At 44.2% G+C, this 21,510-nt stretch overlaps 1 protein-coding gene across 1 annotated transcript; it reads right to left on the bottom strand.

Annotated features, from left to right (window-relative positions):
• Positions 1-1,905: 1,905 nt before the first annotated feature.
• On the bottom strand, positions 1,906-20,192 carry TBX22 (T-box transcription factor 22). The gene is made up of 8 exons (XM_063141791.1): positions 20,047-20,192; positions 17,836-17,971; positions 14,014-14,115; positions 11,340-11,514; positions 9,832-9,996; positions 7,446-7,510; positions 5,272-5,357; positions 1,906-2,519 (listed from the first exon to the last, which is right to left on the bottom strand). Exons 1-8 carry the CDS (start codon positions 20,177-20,179, stop codon positions 1,906-1,908), a joined length of 1,476 nt encoding a protein of 491 aa, XP_062997861.1. The 5' UTR covers positions 20,180-20,192.
• Between the last annotated feature and the right edge of the window lie 1,318 nt (positions 20,193-21,510).

Below are 21,510 nucleotides of genomic sequence, written 5' to 3'. Positions count from 1 at the left end.
TCGAGCTTTGAACTTTTTCAAGCTTTCACAATTTTCTGCACATCCACACAGCTCAAGCTTCTGGGTTTTTTTGTTTTGTTTTGTTTTGTTTTTTAAAATAGCAGAATTGGTCTGCTAGATCTCTAGAAAGAAGCATTACACCAACATATTCTTATATAGATTTAATTTAAATTATAATAATTGTTTCTGAATTTGCATCTGTAGAAGGGATGTTGAAGAAATCTGCATTAAATACATTTTTAGAAGTAGGCCAGATATGTGCATTTCCACTGTAGGCTAAAGTATGAAGTTGCACACTTTGGAAAGGGGAGTTGCATCTTTCTGCAAGTGCAAATTTGTGCAAATGCAAATCATACAAATGCATATATATTTTTTGCAAATTTGGCATATTGGCAAAAATTCAGTTCTCCTAGTGAATGAATGATGGAGTGAAATGCACCTGACAATCACGAGTTTTACAAAATCCATATATCTCTAAACTATAGATATGAATTAGCATATGCAAATGTCATGCAGATCACTATCCTCTTTTGTCCTCTTTTTTGGTGATGCATGTCCTCCCCTCCTTTTTTTTTTTTTTTTTTTTTTGGCAATTTTTAAGTGGTCCACCTAACCCAGGTGCAGATTCACCATTTCCGCAAGAAACTAGGCCTTTGGTACAGTGTACTTTGAAATTGCTAGTCAGCAGTTAAAATGGGATAAGACGAGCTGGAATAATATGCTTAAGTGCTTTACTCAGTGGAGACTGGTCAGTGTCAGTGAAGTGGAAAGGCACTGAAGCATCAGTCCTTTTAAAGATCCATGAAATCAACTGGAGTATGCAAAGCTATTCTCAAAATAACCCTCAGGGGAAAGAGAAAAGTACAGAGTCTGGTGAAAAATAAGATCCAGATCCCTCTTCATCTCAGTGATCTCATGATGCTCAAATCCTGCTGCAAAGTGCAAATATCAAACGACAGATTGACATTTTACCCAGGTCCTTAAAATGACCGAATAAATTAGCAGTTGTGACACACATACACACACATACTCAAAAGTGTCTCTGCTTTTGGCTGTTTCATTGTCCTCCATGTTCCGTATAGTTACCATGAAGACAGATCGATCCTTGAGAAAGTCAATAAGGCAGCCTGGGTAGAGCCAGGCCAACATTTCTAGGAAACTATTTTGGCAAAATTCTCTATGAGAATTTTCTCTTTGGCACCTTCCCCATATCCCCAAAGAGGGCCATTTTGTGGAATATTCACCAAATATTCTCCACCTTTTGTTGGACAGTAGCTGCTATTTCCGCCTCTAGCACCATTCCTGCTGCATCACACAATGCTCCGGAATGATGCTACATCTCCATCATTATGGGAGAAATCAAAATGGCGGCAGAGTTGCCAACATAGAAACTTTGTTGTGCTCCTGCTAAGGATGAGGCCTTCCCCCAAGAAACTTCTTTTCACACTTCTGGAGAATATTCAGCAAACCCCTACAGACACAGACACCAATGCTCAGGGCTACATCCAACATCATGTGACTCTGTCCACTTCCTATGGACTCACACTCATGCAAGAGGACTTAGAAGAAGTCTCTCCTCCCCTTGCATCCCCTTCTCCCACCCCAAATCTGCTTCAAAGGGTTCCCCCAACCCTCTCAAGCAGTGTGGGGGGCACATGGGGGCTGCAAGGAAGAGGGAGAATCCATACCACCAGCTGTGTCAATTCTGCTGGACACTGTTCAATACAGCCCCCCTCTTTCACCAGCAATGGATATGCTGGAGAATTTCAGGAAGCCATTTTGGCCCAGCCTGTCCTGTCATGAAGTTTTCCACAGTCAACGATCCACCAGCCTTTGGCAAAAAGTCAAAGCCATTAGTTGTGTGGAGTTCTGCCCATCACCGCTTCTGAAATGTTCGGCGGCCTACTAGAGGCAATGGTTCATTGTAGAGGCCCAGGGAGTATGGTTGCACCTGCTCTCTCGGAGAGGGGAAGGAATGCCCTCATTGGCTTTGAAATGGCCTGCCGAATTCATCAGCCTCGAGGGCATGGAAAAGTTATAACCGTAGAAACCATAGGGAGGATGGAGAGCACAATTCAGCGTTTCCCTGGTAACCGGACTTGATGGGAAAATGTTTCCTGATGCATGTACACCATACAGCATGTGACTCGCAGAACTGGGCCCTTGGGGACTGGGTAGATTTGAGTCTTCCGCTTTCCCACTTTTGACGTTTGTTATGTTCAGAGAAGACAGCGTGGGCACCTCCACCATGAAATGGGGCAAAAGGGGAGGACCAGTGGCATTTCCCAGTTTGTGCTGGCCCGGGAACATCAGTGAGGGCTGTCTTAAAAGGCTGGTTGGGCAAATCTTGTAGCAGATGGGTAGGCCAAGATGGTGCAGGTAAGAATCCGGGCAGGTCATTCCGAGGTTGGTTGCTGTCAGGTGGAAAGTCGGGGGAGAACAGGAAGAGGAAAGGAGGGAGCTGAGGGGAGATGGGGTGCCCCCGGTGGGTGTCACAGGAGAAGAGCCAGGACTTCCACCTACAATAAAACAAGCAGACAGAAGTCATTAAAGGCTAGTGGGGAAAAAGAGAAGATTTTCTCCATCTCTCATAATGCTTAGTCAACCAACATCTGGAGATACAACTAGAAGCCCTGAGTTCTTCCATTTTCCAGCTGCTGGCAAGTTGTTAAAGAAAAGACAAATTATGAGGGGACAGAAATAAGAGGCAGAAAGGCTAATTTGATGTTGAAGTCATGATATCTGCATGATTAGAGTCTCCAGATAAACTGTGAATGATCCACCACATTCCATCTTAAAACTCTGAACATGCAGACATCACGACTTCTTCATGGGGGCATGGGGTAGGCAATTTGTGGCCCTTCCAGATGTTGCTGGACTGTAGCTGCCTCCCGTAATCTCTCGCCATTGTTCATGCTTGGTAGGGATGATGGGAGTTGTAGTCCCACCACATCTGTAGGCCATAAGTGGCCCACCGCTGGCATAACATGAAAAGAGGTCGCGCTGCAATGTTTAGTCTCCAAATAGATGAAAACGATTAGCCCAATTGAAAATATGGTCTGAACAATGGGTTCGTGATATGGCAGAAATCATAAAGCTAGTTGACACAGCCATACAAATTCAACCGAGAGCTATTTTCGGCAACTGGAACTTGGTGTCAATCTTGAGTGGAGGGGGGCGAGTGCTCCAATAAGTTCTTTGACCTCCTTTACGTGTGGCTTTTACTATGTGTGTGGTTATTCTTTTTTATAAAAAAAAAATCGATTATGCCATTCACACACTGCTTTGGAGAGCATTTGAAGTGGAACCAACGTTCCTTTGCAATCAAGCATGCATAATTGTCTCTCCCAGAATGTAAACCTTGGTATTTATCCAGGCTGCAAGCTTTGAGCAATTTAATTGATAGATTAATGAGCGAAAGCTTCTAAAAGTGGAATAAAAATCCCCCTTTGATTAATCAGGCGGGCTCAGAATGAGACCGAGACCCAGGATTCTCACAAGGGTAACTGCCCGCGGGCCCCAGAGATGCAATGGCCCCCTCTTTGCAGTGCTGATGAAAAAGAAATGTCAAACCAATGTTTCTCCCGTCCACTTGGCATTCAAAGTCAGCAGACATTTTTTGCTTTCAGAGCAAAACTCTTCTAACTTTCCTTCTCATGATAAGAATCTGAATAAGAATGTAAAACTGCTAAATCTGACCACATTCAACTGAACTGAGTGTCTATACAGGTAATGCAGCCTAGTGGTTAAAGTCCCATTAAAGTAGGGATATTGAACATCAGGCCAGTAGCCCACCTAAAGTCTCAATCTGGCTCTGGGGTTTCCCAGATGGCAACACCCCTTTCTGAAACTGTCCCTCTGAACACATTGGGACTTAATTCTGATTAGGCAAGAATATGGTTGCTTCAGAAACATGGGTGTATGCTAGGAATGTTGGAGAAATCCATAACAAGAATCAAATGATTCAGATTTCTATGAATCCAATCCATAGATTGAGGATGGGCTTTTCCTGAGTTGCCCGGATTCCATAGAGTTCTGGACATTTTTTTAAAAAAAAACTTCCTGGAATGTTGCACAAATTTAGTCATAGAAAAATATGTAAAATAGAAAAGCACTGGATGAAAAAGTACATTTTCCCCAGAGGCTAAAGCATTAAAATAAGCAGGTGGGGGGGGGATTTGCACATTTTGGGGGAGGATTTGCAAAATTTCATAAGTGCATACAGAGTATTTCCAGGATATTCAAAAGTACACCTTCCCTTAAGCTTTTGCCATCTGCAAAAAATATTTAAATTTAATTGATTTACAGTGCAATCCTATGCGTGGCTACTAATATGTAAGCCACGTCAATTTCAACGGGACTTACTCCCAGATAACTGAGAATACGATTGCAGCCCTAATAGATTAAATAGTTAGCAAGCTAATGAAAGTTTAAAAACTATTCTTCCTCTGTGTGTATATGGAAAGTTCATTTCACAGCAGTGAAGACTGCTATTTAAAGATTTTGCGAGTCCCTTTATCAGCAGCAACTCAGGCAATAAGCATAAATGGCATTCTTCAGGACACAACTGGTGGGAGTGGAAAAATACCTTTTAATATTTTTTTTCCTAGGGCAGAAGTTTAAAAGAGCCAAATTTGCACGAACTCTAAGAAAGCTGATAAGCAAGTCAAAAGCTGGCCTTAGCAAGACCTACTTTATAGTCCACGACAGAGAAGATCTCACATTGTGATTAACACGAGATCCCTCCTCTGTTTACACGTGAGGCGCGACGGTCTCAGAAAGAGAGGCGTTGTGCCCGCCATTTTTTATTTTTTAAAGAGGATGGAGCACACGGATGGTCGTGCATTAAAGGTAAGTTTTTTAAAAATTTTAATTACTTTTCCCACTCCCCCAACCTTAACTCCAATGGGCACAGCGCTCCTGGGGAGCGCTGTGCCCCATGCCCGGCTCCCGGCTCCGCAGCAACAGGCAACACACGTTCCACGGTTTCGGGCTCATCCCGGCACCGCAGAAAAAGCAGGCCCAAAGGGGAGGGCTATAACCCAGGGCAAGGGAGGGATCATCCCTCCCTGATCCCGGGATCCCCTGTGCGTCATGTGGACGCACAGGGACGATCCCGGGGTTCGCCCCGTGTTAAAGGCCCTGTTGCCATCCCAGCGCACAGCTTCCGTCGGAATGTTTGAGTTGACGTTGCTGAAGAAGAGAACGTAACATTGTCATCTTCAAATTCAGCTTAATAATCTCAAAATGACTTGAGGATTCAATACTCACCCTGATTTTCTGCACCAAAAGACTTAAAATCCAGAGTAAGTGATGGCCTCCATGGATACGATTCCAGAAGTCCATCTAGTACTCCTCTACAAAGTGAAATTTAGAAATTAGACTAGTGCTTGTGTGCAGTGGTGGCATTAGGGTAGGACTTTGGAGCAGCTGTCCAGGACCATCATCATCATCATTATTATTATTATTATTATTATTATTATTATTATTATTATTATTATTATTATTATTATTATTTCAATTTATATCCCATCTATATGCAGGACACCCCAGGTAGCATTTATTTATTTATTTATTTATTTGTGACACTTACATACCACTAAATATAGTAATCTCCCTCAGTGGCTCACAATAAATATTAAAATCACATTTTAAATACAATATTAAAAATACGACATTGGAAACACTAGAAGCAATGCAATGCAAGGAACAGTGAGATGGAGCACCGTGATTGATTTAATTAATGCCCACGGAGAGCCTGGGTGAACAAGTGTGTTTTCAGGTGGCATTTAAAAGATGTTACATTTTCTACCCCCCCCCCCAAACTGCCTGAGGAAGGTTTTCCAAAGGGCTGGGTGCCACTAGCAAGAAGGCCTGGCATTGGGGTATTGCATGGGGTGGTGTTCTGTTAGTTTTGGAACGACCAGCTATGTCTCTTCAGATGCTCTTAAAGGTCACCTGGGTATGTATAAGGGAAGGCAGTCTGCCATTTTGAAATGAACTCATACATATTACGAGCTAAAGATGCTGCCCATAAGACTTATTTGAAGAAGCCCATTATTAACTACTGAGCTCTCTCTCACCCCAGTTAGATAATTAAATCTAGGGTCAAGAATTGCCAAATGCAATGACTGCTTGCCTGGGAATAGGTTCCTGAAGGCTGGTCCAGCTAATGACAAATGTGGTAATATACAACATGCAGTGGCAGAGGGGACCAGGTCCTGCAATCATGCCTACTCATGATTACACATAGGAAATAAGACACAACCCATCCAGTTGTACCATGCTTGTGGGTGGACAATCCATGTCCACTCCTTTATGGAGGTAAAAGAATCACGGACCTCAAGTACATCATTCACCTAGGTCACACTTGACTTTTTGGACATGGTCTTAGGAGGACCAAGGCCTGATCCACCCCACAGGTAGAATATTACAGTGATCATCAGTGTCTGAACTAGGGATGGGGCAGAAACTTTGTTGGTTCACATTCTAATTTCGCACTTTTGAACCAATATGCAAACTGAAACTCGGTTATCCTTTGAAATTCGCACTGCTCCAAATTTTGTAATGGAATTCTCCAACAACAACAACACCCCAAATGTGTACAAAACTTTGGATATTTGGGGAAAGTACACACAAATATGTGTATACTAGTTGAAGTAACAGTCAAAAATTCATCATACTAGAAAAGCGGCTTGCCGAAACGTGTATATTTGGCACGATTACATACAAAAACGCAGGCATTCAAAGAAGTACACATTAAAACGCATACAAATTTCCATGCAAGCTTAAAAAAAAAGAAATTCATGAACTTCATAAATGCAGCGGCCAGATTGATAGCTGGAACAGGAAGATTTGAGCACATAACACCGATTCTGGCCCGCTTGCATTGGCAGCCTATATGTTTCCGAGCCCAATTCAAGGTGCTGGTTTTAACCAATAAAGCCCTACACGGCTTGGGACCGCAATACCTGATGGAACGCCTCTCCCGACATGAACCTACCCGTACGCTGCGCTCAACATCTAAGGTCCTCCTCCGAGTGCCTCCTCCGAGGGAAGCTTGGAGGATGGCAACAAGGGAGAGGGCCTTCTCAGTGGTTGCCCCCCGACTGTGGAATGATCTCCCCAATGAGGCTCGCCTGGCGCCAACATTGTTATCTTTTCGGCACCAGGTCAAGACTTTTCTCTTCTCCCAGGCATTTTAACAGCATTTAACAACGTTAAGTTTGTTTTTAATGGACCCCAGAATTGTTGTTTTTAAATGGATACTGTTGTTTTTATACTGTTTTTATGTTTTTGATGGTTTTTAAATTTTGTATACTTTTAATGTTTACCATTTTTAATTGTTGTAAACTGCCCAGAGAGCTTCGGCTGTGGGGCGGTATATAAATGTAATAAAATAAATAAATAAATAAATAAATATTCTGGATGAACCAAGTCCTTACCTGTTTCGTCCAGGGTCTCTGAATCCTTTAGCAAAAGGGTTCCGGTCTATCTTCAGTTTTGTTATCTATTAATGTTTTAGAAGCCAAACAACAAAGAAAGAATTGTTGGAGTACTGCTGGGATAGCCAAAACCAAGTCTAACAGAATGTCCCTTCTTTGTGCTCATGATGTGAATGATTTTCAAATGAATGATCAAGGTTACAGTTACACTACAAAGGATACGCTTTCGTAGGCTAGAGTCCTCTTCATCAGCTGCCTAAAATGCTGTCCTCAAGTTAGGAAGGACAGGCACACATGAATATAGAGCAGGGCTGGGCGGCTGAAGGCCCTAGAGCTGCATCCAGGCCTCAGCCTAAATTCATGTGACCCTCAACCTCATTTAAAAAGCCCTCTGTGAGCCATTGGTTCATAACTCTGGTAAGAGTAATCTGTGCCTTTCCCCCACAGTCCTTGGGCAGGAAGGAAGATGGCGGGATGGAGTGGAATAGGGGTGGCAGAAAGAGAGGATGAGAAAGAAGGGGTGGAAGAGAGAGGGAGGAAGATGGAAAGTAAAGTTAGGGTCACCCTATGAAAAGGGGGACAGGGTTCCTGTTTCTAGAAAAGGGAATTTCAGCAGGTGTCATTTGTATATATGGGGAACCTGGTGAAATCTCCTCTTCATCACAACAGTTAAAGCTGGAGGTGCCCTGCCCTCTTTTAAATCTGGTCACTCTAGTATAGCTCCTGCAGCTTTAACTGCTGTGATGAAGAGGGAATTTCACCAGGTTCTCCATATATACAAATGACCCCTGCTGAAATTCCCTTTTCTATGCAACTGTTAAAGATACAGGAGCCCTGTCCTCCTTTCCGTATGGTCACCCTAGTAAACTGGCGGTCCCTTTTTGGTCTGGCCCTTTCTACACCTAAGGATTATCCCAGGCAAATGGAGGGATTTGTCCCTACCTTCTCCCAGGATCTCTGTGTGTCATTTGCATGCACAGGGATGTTCCCAGGATGATCCCTGGAAAAAAGTCTGGTGTAGGAACGGCTCCTGTCCACTGCTAGAATGCAGCCCGCAACAGATTACCCCAAAATATGCTACCCCTTCAATAGAGGCAAAAAAGGGGAGTGAGAAAAAGGTGGGGTTAAATGTTGGCATGAGAAGCATTTCCTGTCCAGGTCTTCTCCTGTTCTTGCAATGCCTTGTGTTCCGCACCTCCTGAGTCCCATTTTAACCAGGACAGTTTCTAAAATCAATTGCAGAATCAGAGCATGAGCAGTTTCCTGCCCCTTTCAAGACCTGCATTTCGTTTGCATCGCTACACATACAGTTGGCCATGTTACCAATGCACGTATGTGATAATGACACTGCTGGAGTAGAGGAAAAGGTAGGTCAGGATCTAGTGGTAGTTTGCTGGGTGATTTGCATTGGATGGATAAGGATTTCCAAATCCCAGTTGCTTCACAATGGCAACAGCAAACTGGCTTACCTCCCCACCCCAACAACAACAAAAATATTGGCTTTTAGAATCCCTGATTGGTAGAAACTCAGAAGCAGATTTGTACTTGTATATGCAGGCTATTCCACTGTTCGTGCAGGGCACCAGGCACACACACAAAAATGGCTTTGTTCTTGAGAACATAAAGTGCCCTGTTGCTGGATCACAGTGGCCAACCAGCCATCGGCCAGGGATGAAAAAGCAAGACATGGTGCAACAGCACCCTCCCACCCATGTTCCCCAGCAACTGGTGCACACAGGCTTATTGTCTCAGATATTGGAGGTACCACACAACCATCAGGGCTAGTAGCTACTGACAGCCTTTTCCTCCAGGGATTTATCCAACCCCCTTTTGAAGCCATCTAGATGGGTGGCCATCATCACATCCTGTGGCAGTGAGTTCCATAATTTAACTATGCGCTGTGTGAAGAAGTATTTTGCATCTGTCTCTACCATCCAGGGCCACTATTTTGTAGGGACGGGAGAAAGAGAATGTCCTTCAGTCTGCAAACTGATCTAATTTGCACTTCCTGGACCGATATGGAGGTCAGAGCACACTTATCCTTCAAAATGCACACTTCTGCAAATTTTGCAATGCCGTTCCCAGTGCAAACATTGTGCACAAAAATGTGTATATTAGGGAAAGTTGCACACACAATATGTATATTTGGGGAAATTATGTTCACAATGCATATATTAGGGGAAACTGCATATGAAAATATGTGTGGGTTGTTGTTTTAATTTGCACATGTGCAAATAGGATGGAATAGACTTGTGATGGAATGCCTGCAAAACTGATACAGACCAGAAATAAAAGGATTTGTCCATCCCTCCCTACTATAATTGGTGGACTACAAAGTCGATCCCAGAAGCCTGGCATCTGCTCATGCCTGTCCTACAAAACTTACCTGCTGGTTTTGATATGCTGTGACAGTGGTGAATTCGGTTTCTTTAAAGGCGAAGCTCTGAACCCCCGTTGCTGGAAGGGACTGGATCTGGGAAAGATCAAATCGGGAATCCTGGGCGATGATATGGACTCTGGGCTTGTATTTGTGCATAGATTGTAGAATAATCTGTAAACCGGGATGAAGGGTTGTTGTTTTGAAAAATAACATTAAACACCAAGTGCTGAGCATGCTTACTTGGAAGTAGTTGTGACACCATTCTATTTAGGTTCGTAATTTAGAACGAATACGAAAACTCTCATCATAATCATATCTTGAGACTACAGATTTTATACAATCTGCTCCATCGGCATTTCACAGATTATCAGGTGCCTTCCCTACCATCATCCAGTCATTGATGGAACCCTTGTCGTTGTTTTTAATTTCCCGAATTTGCGCAAATTCACATTTGCAAAAATGCTCCACCTCCACCCCCAAATGTGCAAATCCCCCCCCCAACACACACACATGTGCATTTTCATGCTTTAGCCTAAGGGAGAAATGAATATTTTTGGCCATTATTTTTTTTAAAAATTATTTCACGTATTTTCCTACAACTAAATGTGTGTAAAACTCTGGAAAGTATTTTTAATAATATATTTTTTAAAAATCTGCAAGTCTGAGGAATCCATGCAACTCAGATCCATGCAAGCCAGTCCACCGCACAATCCATGGATCATATTCATAGAAATTCAAACTCACTTGATTCTGCTGAGGATTTCTCTGACATTCCTACTTGTGAGTTTTCAAACTGCGAAATACGTGCTACAAAAGGTGACTAATATATCCATGTGGGGATGGGGAGGCAGTGTGATATGGTCCTTATATATGCCTGCCCGAGACCTTAGATCTGTTGGAGGAGCCCTTCTCTGCATCCCACCAATGCAACAAATACGCTATGATGGGACAAGGGAGGGGGCCTTCTCTGCTGTGGCACCCTGACTGCGGAATGCCCTCCCCTTGGAGGCCCGATTGGCACCAACACTGATTTCATTTTGATGCCAAGTAAAAACATGGCTTTTTAACAAAGCCTTTGATGGTTAAACTCACTGGTGCATTGTTTTAACTGCTTTTACTGCTTTTAAATTATATATTGTTTTAACTTGGTTCATGGTTTAATTTGTTTTTAACTGTGCATATTTATTGTTTTATACTGTATGTTTTTATCTGTTCACCGCTCTGAGATGTTAATGATATAGGACGGGATATAAATGTTTTAAATAAATAAATCAAATAGAGTGCCAGATGACAACTAGGACAGCTTTCCTCAACATGTTTTGGACTACAACACCCCGCATCCCTAACCATGCTGTCTGGGGCTGTTGGGAACTGAAGTCCTACCCATCTGCAGGGTACCAGATTGGGGAAAGCTAAACTGGGGAGTCCTGTGTTCAAGTCCCCATTCACACACATGCTTTCACTCGCTCTCTCCCTCCTCCCATCTGAAAATGCACCCTTAAATTCACACCTACATGCCCTTTGTCGTCCATCTCATTGTTGGTCAGTTTCACCCGGTCAAAGCTGATGATCTGCCTCATCCAAGTCTCTCCAGAGCAAGGGGAATCCGGGTGGATGTACAGCCGAGGCGTGATGCAAGAGTGGTCCGTGTTCCCAGCTACCATCCACTGAGAGCTGTGATAGACATACCTTCAAACCAAAACCAAGGGCGGAGATTGTGAAGTTATTCTATAAGGCATACTTCCAAGTAAGTCTGTATTGGATCTCAGCCTAAGTTTACAACCCTATGCACTTGGGAGTAAGCCCAGTACGACAATGGAATCAGTTACCTAGGGAGGTCATGGGCTCTCCCACGCTAGAAGCATTCAAGAGGCAGCTGGACAACCATCTGTCAGGGCTGCTTTAGGGTGGATTCCTGCATTGAGCAGGGGGTTGGACTCAATGGCCTTGTAGGCCCCTTCCAACTCTGCTATTCTATGATTCTATGAACTCAGTGGAACTTACTTCTGAGTAGGCACAGATAAGATTTCAGTGTGAAAGGGTCTTTTCTGATGTTTTAAAGTGATGTGAGGGGGAGAGAGAGAGAGAGAGAGAGAGAGAATCTAACTTCCCAGGATATGATCCAGCCAAAAAAATAGTCACTTGTAAGCCCTTAAACACAAAATTAAGTCCTTAAAAGAGCTTAATTTTGGCTGGATCATGTCTAGGGATAAATAACAATAATAATAATAATAATAATAATAATAATAATAATAATAATAATAATAATAATATATCGAGGCAGGGAACAATAGTAAGTATAAAATACATAAAATACTGATTAAAAACATAGTATACATTGTTAAAACATCCTAAAAGCATCCTAAAAGCATCTTAAAATTCCACTGGATAGGCCTGCTGGAAGAGACCAGTCTTTACAGCTTTCTTAAGTGCTAAAAGACTGTTAAGTTTAAGAATCGCCTCTGGCAGGCCATTCTCCCTCCACACACACACTTTCTCATTGCTTTAAAACACCCCCAAACTCCCCCCAAGACACAACCTTTCACACTGCAGTCCTATCCATGACTACTCAGAAGTAAGTCCCACCAAATTCAATGGGACTTACTTCCCAGAATGGCTAGTTGGGGAGTACTGGGAGCTGTAGGACTTTTCTTTGTCTAAACGTGCATAGGATCGTTCCTCAGATCTCATTGATTTCGGTGGGAGAATCAAGCACATGGTTAAATATTTCCTATTGGAACCACTGGGACTTTAAAATCGTAGGTTGACCCTATGAAAAGGAGGACTGGGCTCCTGTATCTTTAACAGTTGCATTGAAAGGGGAATTTCATAGAATCATAGAATAGCAGAGTTGGAAGGGGCCTACAAGGCCATCGAGTCCAACCCCCTGCTCAATGCAGGAATCCATCCTAAAGCATCCCTGATGCCTCTTGAAGTTCTTGAATTTCAGCAGATGTCCTTTATATGCCTTCAGCACCTGGTGAAATCCCCTCTTCATCACAACAGTTAAAGCTGCTCTTTTGTATCTGGCCAAGTGGGCAGGGCTCCTGCAGCTTTAACTATTTGTATGCAACTGTTAAAAAGATGCAGGAGCCCTTTCCTCCTTTTCATAGGATCACCCTAGACATTTGGGCTGGATTGGGCTGGGGGAGAGGAGAGAAGGAGTTAGCCAACATGCTCACTCCAGCATCTGCTCCAAACTTCCCGCTGGAGGGGAAGGCAGCTTTTTAAAAGTCCTGGCTGCGACCTCATTGCCAAACGCTCCGAGGCCTTGCAGGCGTTTTATACACATCTCTCCCCCACTCTCCTAAACCTGATCCAAAGTACTTTCCTCGGAAGTAAATACCGTAGAAATTAACGGGTGCTACAAAACCTCATTTCCAATTCGCCTCCATCCTAGTTTTCTGGTAAAGATCGGTGGAGCCCTGTCCACAAATCTGTTAAGCGGCGGGGTGGGGTGGGGGAAGGACACCGCTAGTTGCTCTTGTCTGTGTGTTTGTGTTTCGTTTTAGAGCCAGTTAGAATCGATGAGAAGAATATCGGGTTAGTTCCCACTGGTGTTGAACTTTTGTGAAGTTCCAGCTTTTAAATGAAAATAACAGTCACTTGTAGATATATTTTACCAGTGAGTCAGAAAATGATTTGGCTTTGGCTTTATGATCACACTCCCAGCTCTCAGTAATTTCTGGGGATCCCCCCCTCCCTCAAGTTGAACTATGTATACTCGTGGGAGTCCCACTGAATTCAGAGAGACTTGCTTCTGAGAAAACAGGAAATCCATGCCATCCCGGCAATGCAAGTTGGAAGTGGGGAATATATGAGTAATACATTGAATAATATGGGATAATATTACGGATAATATGGGAACAGGGTTTCTGCTTGCCTGGGAATGGCTTCTATTGAAATGGGGGGGGGGGGGAGAGAAAGATCCCTCTGATGCCATTGGGACTGATTCACACGTGCAACTATGAATCCTCCCATGACAGGTCACTGAAGGTGGGGAATGCACCTTGGGAAGGATTGCATCTGAGGTGATGTTACAGATTGGTGGTTCTGTAGCACTCAGCAGGCGAGCCTGGATGAGAGCATGCAAATGTGAACCAACCAACTCCTACTCGCATCTTTTAGGTAGAATCCGGGCTTCAGAGACAGCAGGGAACAGGGAGAGAGACGTGCCTTTGCGTTTACCTGTATCTTTTTGAGTCCACGGGTACCACATCTATGGCAATGTAATACTGTTTCATTGGATCCAGACCTTTAACTTTCACTCTGACAGACGGAAACATTCTCCTATGGAGAGCAGAAGGAAAGGAGGAGAGCATTAGATTTCGTTTGCTACTATACCTTAAAGGGATTCTTGTCATTTCTAGGAGAGTTCAATTTGAAGCTCGGATTGATAAAATCTGGCACCCGCTGAATCGGAATCATTCGAAGGGTTGTATCCCAATATTAGTCCTACTTAGAGTAGACCCATTGAAATGAATGGAAGCTAATTTACACTGTTAGATCCAAACTTAAGGCTGCAGTTGTGCACTCTTACTTGGAAGTAACCCCTGTTGAAGTCACTGAGACTAGTTCTCTGAGAAAACATGACTGCTATCGCTCCCTCATTATTTTTCTACTGGTGGTGCTACTGCTGTATTCCGGATCCATCACCATCACATCAATAAGAAAGAGGGGGAAATCACTACGTCCAAGGAGGTGTCGTAACAGCAGCAGTAAAAAAAGAGAACTTAGAACCATTCGTAGTAGCAATAACGTGGATATAGTTATTGTAGCTACTATTTGGAGTAGTGCTACGCAAATTAATCATAGCCTACCTAAAAGTGCTTAAAATCAGGGTGAGTCCATTTTGTTTATAAAAAACAACAAGTTCTATGTCCAATTGAGCATCCAGTCCGAATGCAACAAATCTGGATGCAAATGTCATAATGTTGGTTGCTAAACCATATGTACGTTGTTGGGGGAGCGATATTTCTTTCCTCTTCCGATGTCACTAAGATTGGAGAGTTTAGCTTAACCCAAAGAAAATATCAAACCGACTGACATTCTGGTTAATCAAACTCCTGGATCAGTTTGAAGAATCAGACTGATATGGTTTGGTTTGGATTCGTCCATCTCAGCCTGATAAGTCCATATCGGCTGGGGCTTGGAGAGAAAGTTGCGATGGAATTTCGATAGTTTTAGCTCCATTGAAAAAGGGATATAATGCATGCAAGGAACGGTGTCCAAAAGACACCCAAAGAGGAAGTACTTCTTCACACAGCACATAGTTTAAATATGGAACTCACTACCACAAGGTGTCTCTCTCTTACCTTACCTTCCCCAACAAAAAAATATGTACAAAATTATGCATGGTATGGAGAATGTGGCTAGGGAGACACTTTTTCCCCTCCCTCAAAATACTAGAACCCAGGGTCATCCGATGAAGCTGATTGGTGGGAGATTCAGGAAGGACTTCTTCACACTGTGCGTAGTTAAATTATAGACTTTAAAGACTAACATGTTTTTAATGGCACAAGCATTGGTGGACTGGAGCATTAATAAGAACATCAGAAGTGCCCTAATGCTGGATCAGACCAAGGGTCCATCTAGTCCAGCACTCTGTTCACACAGTGGCCAACCAACCATCGGCCAGGCCCCAACAAGGCAGAACATGGTGTCAACCAGGGATCCATAAGCAAGACATGGTGCAACAGCACCCTCCCACCCATGTTCCCCAGCAACTGGTGCACACAGGCTTACTGCCTCTGATACTGGAGGTAGCACATAACCATCAGGACTAGTAGCCCTTGACAGGTTTCTCCTCCAGGAATTTATCCACCACCACCCCTTTTAAAGCCATCCAAATGGGTGGCCATCACTACATCTTGTGGTAGCGAGTTCCATAATTTATGCGTTGTGTGAAGAAGTCCTTCCTTTTATTTGTCCTGAATCTCCCACCAATCAGCTTCATGGCATGACACCAGTTTCTAGTATTTTGAGAGAGGGAGAAAAAGATCTCACTATCCATATTTTCCATACCATGCATAATTTTGTACATAATTTTTGGGGAGGGGAAGTAAGAGAGAGAAAATGACCTCCCCCTCTGAATAAATTGACTGAATAGTTTGAATAGTTTGGCTGAATAAGCTTTTCAAAGGGCATTTTAAAAAAAAAATGGAAGGGGATTTTTTATCAGTGTTTTACCTTCTGGACAATCGCTTTATCTTTTCTATGTATCACAAAATCTGGAGTGGTGGATGCTTGAGGTGCAGGTATCACTGGTTCATACACTGGTTTATCATCTCTCTCTCTCATGCTCCCAAACCATGATCCTTCACACCAGGGTAAGCTGTTGCTATTATTAGGAAGCTCCTAATAAACTTTTTTTAAAAATTGCAATCCTGAACACACTTACTCGGGAGTACGTCCCATTGAACACGGCTGCACTTCCTTCGGAGTAAGCATGTTTAGGACTGCCATGTAAGCCGAACCTCATGTGAAACAAGGCCTGAGCAAACCTGGGGCAGTTCAGTAGTGTGGTGGAGTGGTTAGAGTGTGGGACTGATGGAACCCGAGAGGACTGGGTTCGAGTCCCTTCTCAGCCGTGAAGCTCAGTGGGTGCCTACCTCACAGGGTTGTCGTGAGGATAAAATGGAAAGGAGGAGGTCTATGTAAGCCACTTGGGCTCCTTGCTAGAGGGGAAAAGGCAGAATATAAATGTTGTCGTTGCCTTAATAGTCTTAGCCCACACATCTTGTACCCTTCAGATAGTAATGTGTAAACCTACACGTCCTTTCAAATGTGGTTGTTTCTTCGCCTGTGCCGCAAAGGTTTCGTTTCCAAGGATGAATCCAAACCAAACCATATCAGTCTGATTCTTCAAACTGATCCGGGAGTTTGATTAGCCAGAAAGTCAGTCGGTTTAATATTTGCTTTGGGTTAAGCTAAACCCTCCAATCCTTCCTCCACCAACCTGAAGAAGAACCCTGTGTGACCCCAAAGCTTGCATTTTACACTTTCAATACTGCTTTCTCGATTATTATTATTTTTTAAAGCCATTCTTTCGCTTCGTGTGTTAAATGAGCAAATATGGCAACCAGGAGCATGGATACGGGGCTAGGTGACTTTTTTTCCCCTCCTAAAGCCCAATCTTGTATTACTACGGCACCAGAAAAAATGGGTTCCAGTGTGTTCCAAGTGTAAATTCGTGGTAGTGGTGGTGAGATTCCTTCCAAATTAAAAAAAAAAAGGACTTTGGGTAGCAGAGAGAGCTGGTCGTGAAGTTCAGAATAATTTATTGAGGACTCCTGTCTGATATAAGGCAGCTGTTTTAGTTCATCGTATTGTGGGTGGGAATTCTGCCTCAGGAATGGAGGAGCTGAGTTCGAATGTCAGCTCTCCGGCTCCAGAAGCCCCCTGATCTACTAGTCCGGGAGTCAATTTTATTTTCATTAAAAAGAAAAAAGTTGAGAGAAGAAATAGTACTGACCTCCCTCACGGGCTTGTTGTTGAGAAAGCAGAAGCGTATTGGCTGTCACAGTAACCCCATGAATTAAGCCTAAATTAAGCGCTAAGGACTCCGACATGTTACACGAATAGGCGCTGAAATCTTTCCCATTGAAACCAGCGGGGACTGAAAAAAAGGGCTTTGCTTGTCCTGGATCGTGTCCCTTGTAAATAGGATTTTAACTGGAACAACTGCGCGAAGGAACTGCGCGAAGTATGAGAAATTACGTGTAAGTGTGGGTGTTTTAAAACAGAAATCCTAACACTGATTTTGGAACCACGTTTTCCTGGGTTGCCTAAATAAAAATGGCCATGCAGAAATGTAACGTCTGAACGAAGGAGGAAGGCAGCATGGGCTTATTTGAAAACATAGGGCGGATCCTGTGAGAATTTGTAGCACACGCGAAGCCGTTGGGAAGCAATTTCTCCCGCGTTGCTGCACTATTTATGGTCCTTGTTTTATGATCTCTGGAAACAGATGAAACACACACACACAACTGCGAAATACCAACCGCCCACCTGCCGGCTTTGGTAATGATCATCTCAGTGCCGATTTCGTGAAATCGCTTCCACAGCTCCGAACCTTGTAGATCCACCTGGATCTGTCCAGTTGCGTCCTTCGTTTCCTCAGACATTTCTCCTTTAGATTTCTTTTCTGCGAGAGGAAATAAACACAGGGACGAACGAAAAACAAGGACGTTTACTTACCGTGCAATCTTATACATGGGTCTACTCAGAAGCAAGTTATTTATTAAGCTCAGTGAGACTTACTCCCAGGTAAGTGCGGATAGAATATGACGGCCTAATGGTAAGATCCAACGAAAGTGCTAATTAGAGCGGGCCCATTGACTAATGACTAATAAGTTCCATCCATTTCAATGAGTCAACTCTAGGTAGGATTTATTTATTTATATTGATATTATTATTATTATTATTATTATTATTATTATTATTATTATTATTATTATTATTATTATATACCACTCTCCATCCAAGGATTTTTGGACGGTGAACAAATGAACAAAACACCATATGAAAAAAACAAGTTTTAAAAGAACAAATTTCTGATAACCCCCCACTACTGGTAAAAACCACGGACAGGTCATGTTGGATTTCCCCCTAAGGGCACAATCCTACGCATCCTTGACGGGGGGGGGGGGAGTCCTAAACTCCCAGCATGCCCCAGCCAGTTGTAGGACGTTCTTCTGTCTAAACATGCATAGTTGTAGGCCTTTTTTTCCTGTCCAAACATGCATAGGATTGCGCCTTTAGTCACCATTCCTTGGAATGCATTGGGTCCCTTCCGAATGGCCGTAGAAAGGCTTCGAATACTTTTCGGTGCTCATTCGTTTTTGGATGTCCCATCAAACATATATTAGAAGCATCCACAAGATTTTTTTAGCTGGAGCCTTTTTAAGGGGTGAGCAATTCTTGTACCATTTCCATTCTCATCGTTCGATTCCTAGAGAAATCGAGGAGAGGGCCCCCCCAAGTCAATAACTGGAGTAGCCTGTAAATGGCGCAAATCCTCCCCCATCATGGGAATGTTGTGCTACCACTGACTGGGGCCATAGCTAGACCTAAGGTTTATCCCTGGATTATCCAGGGGTCAAACCTGTTCATCTAGGTGACACACAGGGGATCCAGTGCTCAGGCAGGGGCGAACCCTGGATGATCCCAGGATAAACCTGAGGTCTAGCTGTGGCCACAGTTTCTTGGGAATCTATTAAGGCTTTGGATGTGATCCTCCCTGAAAACGGTCTGTTGCATTGCAGCGGAATTACGCCAGTTTAGGATGTATGCGCCAGAAGAGAACTGAGGTCGCTTCTCTGGCTTGTGCCGTGTAGGCTGGGAACACACTGGAACCCATTTTTCCAGTGCCGTAGTAATACAAGACTGGGATTTGGGAGAGGGGGGGGGAAGTCACCTAGCCCCGTATCCATGCTCCTGGTTGCTATATTTGCTCATTTAACACACCAAGCAAAAGAATGGCTTTTTAAATAATAATAATTTAAAAAAATCAAAAAAGCGGTATTGAAAGGGTAAAATGCAAGCTTTGGAGTCACACAGGGTTCTTTTTCAGGTTGGCGGAGGAAGGAGAATACCTGTGTCAAGTCTTGAACATTTATCTGGCCGCACTTTTCTTAAGGCTGCACACTTACCTGGGAGTAAACCCCATCAAACACAGTGGGACCTCCTCCTGCCTAAATATGCATAGGTTCCCACTGTTGATAGCCAGACTAAGGCTACAAGCCTATCCACGCTTACCTAGGAGTAAGTCCTCTTGAACTTAATGAGCCTTGCTTCCGAGTAGACATGGCTAGGAATGCCACGCCAATAAGGACTAAGTCCCCCCGATTTAGGTTTGGGCGTCACAGGGCTGCGATCCGAATTCTGTGCCAGTTGGTCACCGTCTTTTTATTAGTCCCACTGCATTTTCCACAATAAGTTGCGCTTGAAGTGGTTCACAAAACCAACTTACTCCCGAGGAAAGCTGCACGGGATCGAGCTAGCTGCACGCGGTCGCGCATCCTTGGGTGAAGGATGAGTCCCACCCCGCCCCAGTAACAAACAGAGGCTCGGGCTGCGCGCGGAAGGGTCCTGCGTGACTACAAAGCTTGCGCCTTACATGGATGTCTGATGAGAGAGAGAGAGAGAGAGAGAGAGAGAGAGAGAGAGAGAGAGAGAGAGAGAGAGAGAGAGAATGAGAATGAATGAATATATGCTTACCTGGCACCTGGCTTTTCCTGAAAGTCCCCTTCTCCGCGGACCGCTCTTCTTCCAAATCCAAGCTTTTACGCTTGGGAGAATTGCCCACCAAAACGTCCACCGAGAAAGCGTGCGCCCTAGAGCTCAAAGCCATGACGCCCGCGCCCGACGCCGGCTCTCTTCTTTCGATGAAAAGAAGAAGAAGAAAGGGGGAAAATGTCCCAAACAGCAGGCCACCCCCCTCCTCGGCTCTCCCTCCCCAAACCCTAACACACACACAAAATTTCAGTCTGGCTCATTGGCTCTGGCGCGGCCGGATCACCCGTCTTCTACTATCTCTTTGCGCAGCATCCTAGCGAGAGGGGGGAAAGGGCGCTCCGGTTTCTCCTGCTCCCTCCAGCCCTTTCTAAAAGCTCTCCAAGGGGACGGTTGGAAAGAAAGAGGCCAGGAAAATCCCTGGAAAGGAGGGAAGCGGCGGCTGCCCTCTGCGGCAAATCCCTCGGAGAAGTTCCAGGCGAGTAAGGAAGGGAGCGAAGAGGCGACACCCGCCGACCCGGGACCGACCCGGCAGAGACTCCGCTGTTTGTTTTGAAAACTGTTGGGAGCGCTTAAAAGAACGGGGGAGAGAGAGAGAGAGAGAGAGAGAGAGAGAGAGAGAGAGAGAGAGAGAGAGAGAGAGAGAGAGAGAGAGAGAGAGAGAGAGAGAGAGAGAGAGAGAGAAGTGGGGAAGGGGAGGAGATGGCAAAGAGGTTTGGGGAGGGGTAGAGTCTCGCCCCTCCTTGCGGGGATGAATTCCAGAGGCGCTGTTCTCCGATCCGTTGGCAAACTTCGCAAGGAACTCGACGTGTTGCGCCGTGGAAGGCATTTTGGCCAGCGAAGTGCATGAGGGCCCAGAGGCTGCGGGGGCCCTGTTCAGAAGACCCCTTTAACCGTGGTTTGAACCGTGGTTTAAGGTGTCGTCTGAACAGGGCTGTCCTCTTCGGCTGCCAACTGCGACCCTTTTGCTCTCGCAGTTAAGCCCTGGGGAATTGACACCCCCACTGCGATTTTGGAGAGGGGGCGCTTGGAGGCTAGGAGCACCCTTTCAGGAACTTTGCTTCACATCCTGTGTAGTCATATTGTTAGCATCGTGATGACGGTGACGAGCCTCTGGAATCCTCTACACGCGCTCCTATTTGGGAGAAAGTGGCCCTAAGTTTACTGGAAGCTAACTTCTCCGTAGTAAGCGTACAGAGGCAGGGCCCGGCAAAGCTGGTAATAGGCCCTGGGCCAGATGGGAAATGTAGGACCCATTTCAAACTGCTCATTAAGTATTTTTTAATCAGTTCTAAATACATATGAACTAGAATGATTTCTAAAAAAGGTAATGGCAAGCGCTTTTATTCAAGATGTATAGAAGACATCACTTCTTCACATTCAGAAATGCTTTACGTGCTTTTCTTTGGGCAAATTCATCATAATCATCAACAGAAAAATCAAGCAACT

The sequence above is a fragment of the Elgaria multicarinata genome, chromosome 15, assembly GCF_023053635.1.
Source record: "Elgaria multicarinata webbii isolate HBS135686 ecotype San Diego chromosome 15, rElgMul1.1.pri, whole genome shotgun sequence".
Taxonomy (NCBI): Eukaryota; Metazoa; Chordata; class Lepidosauria; order Squamata; family Anguidae; genus Elgaria; species Elgaria multicarinata.
The sequence above is the reverse complement of the archived record's forward strand: the minus strand, read 5'-3'. Positions and strand labels throughout refer to the sequence as shown.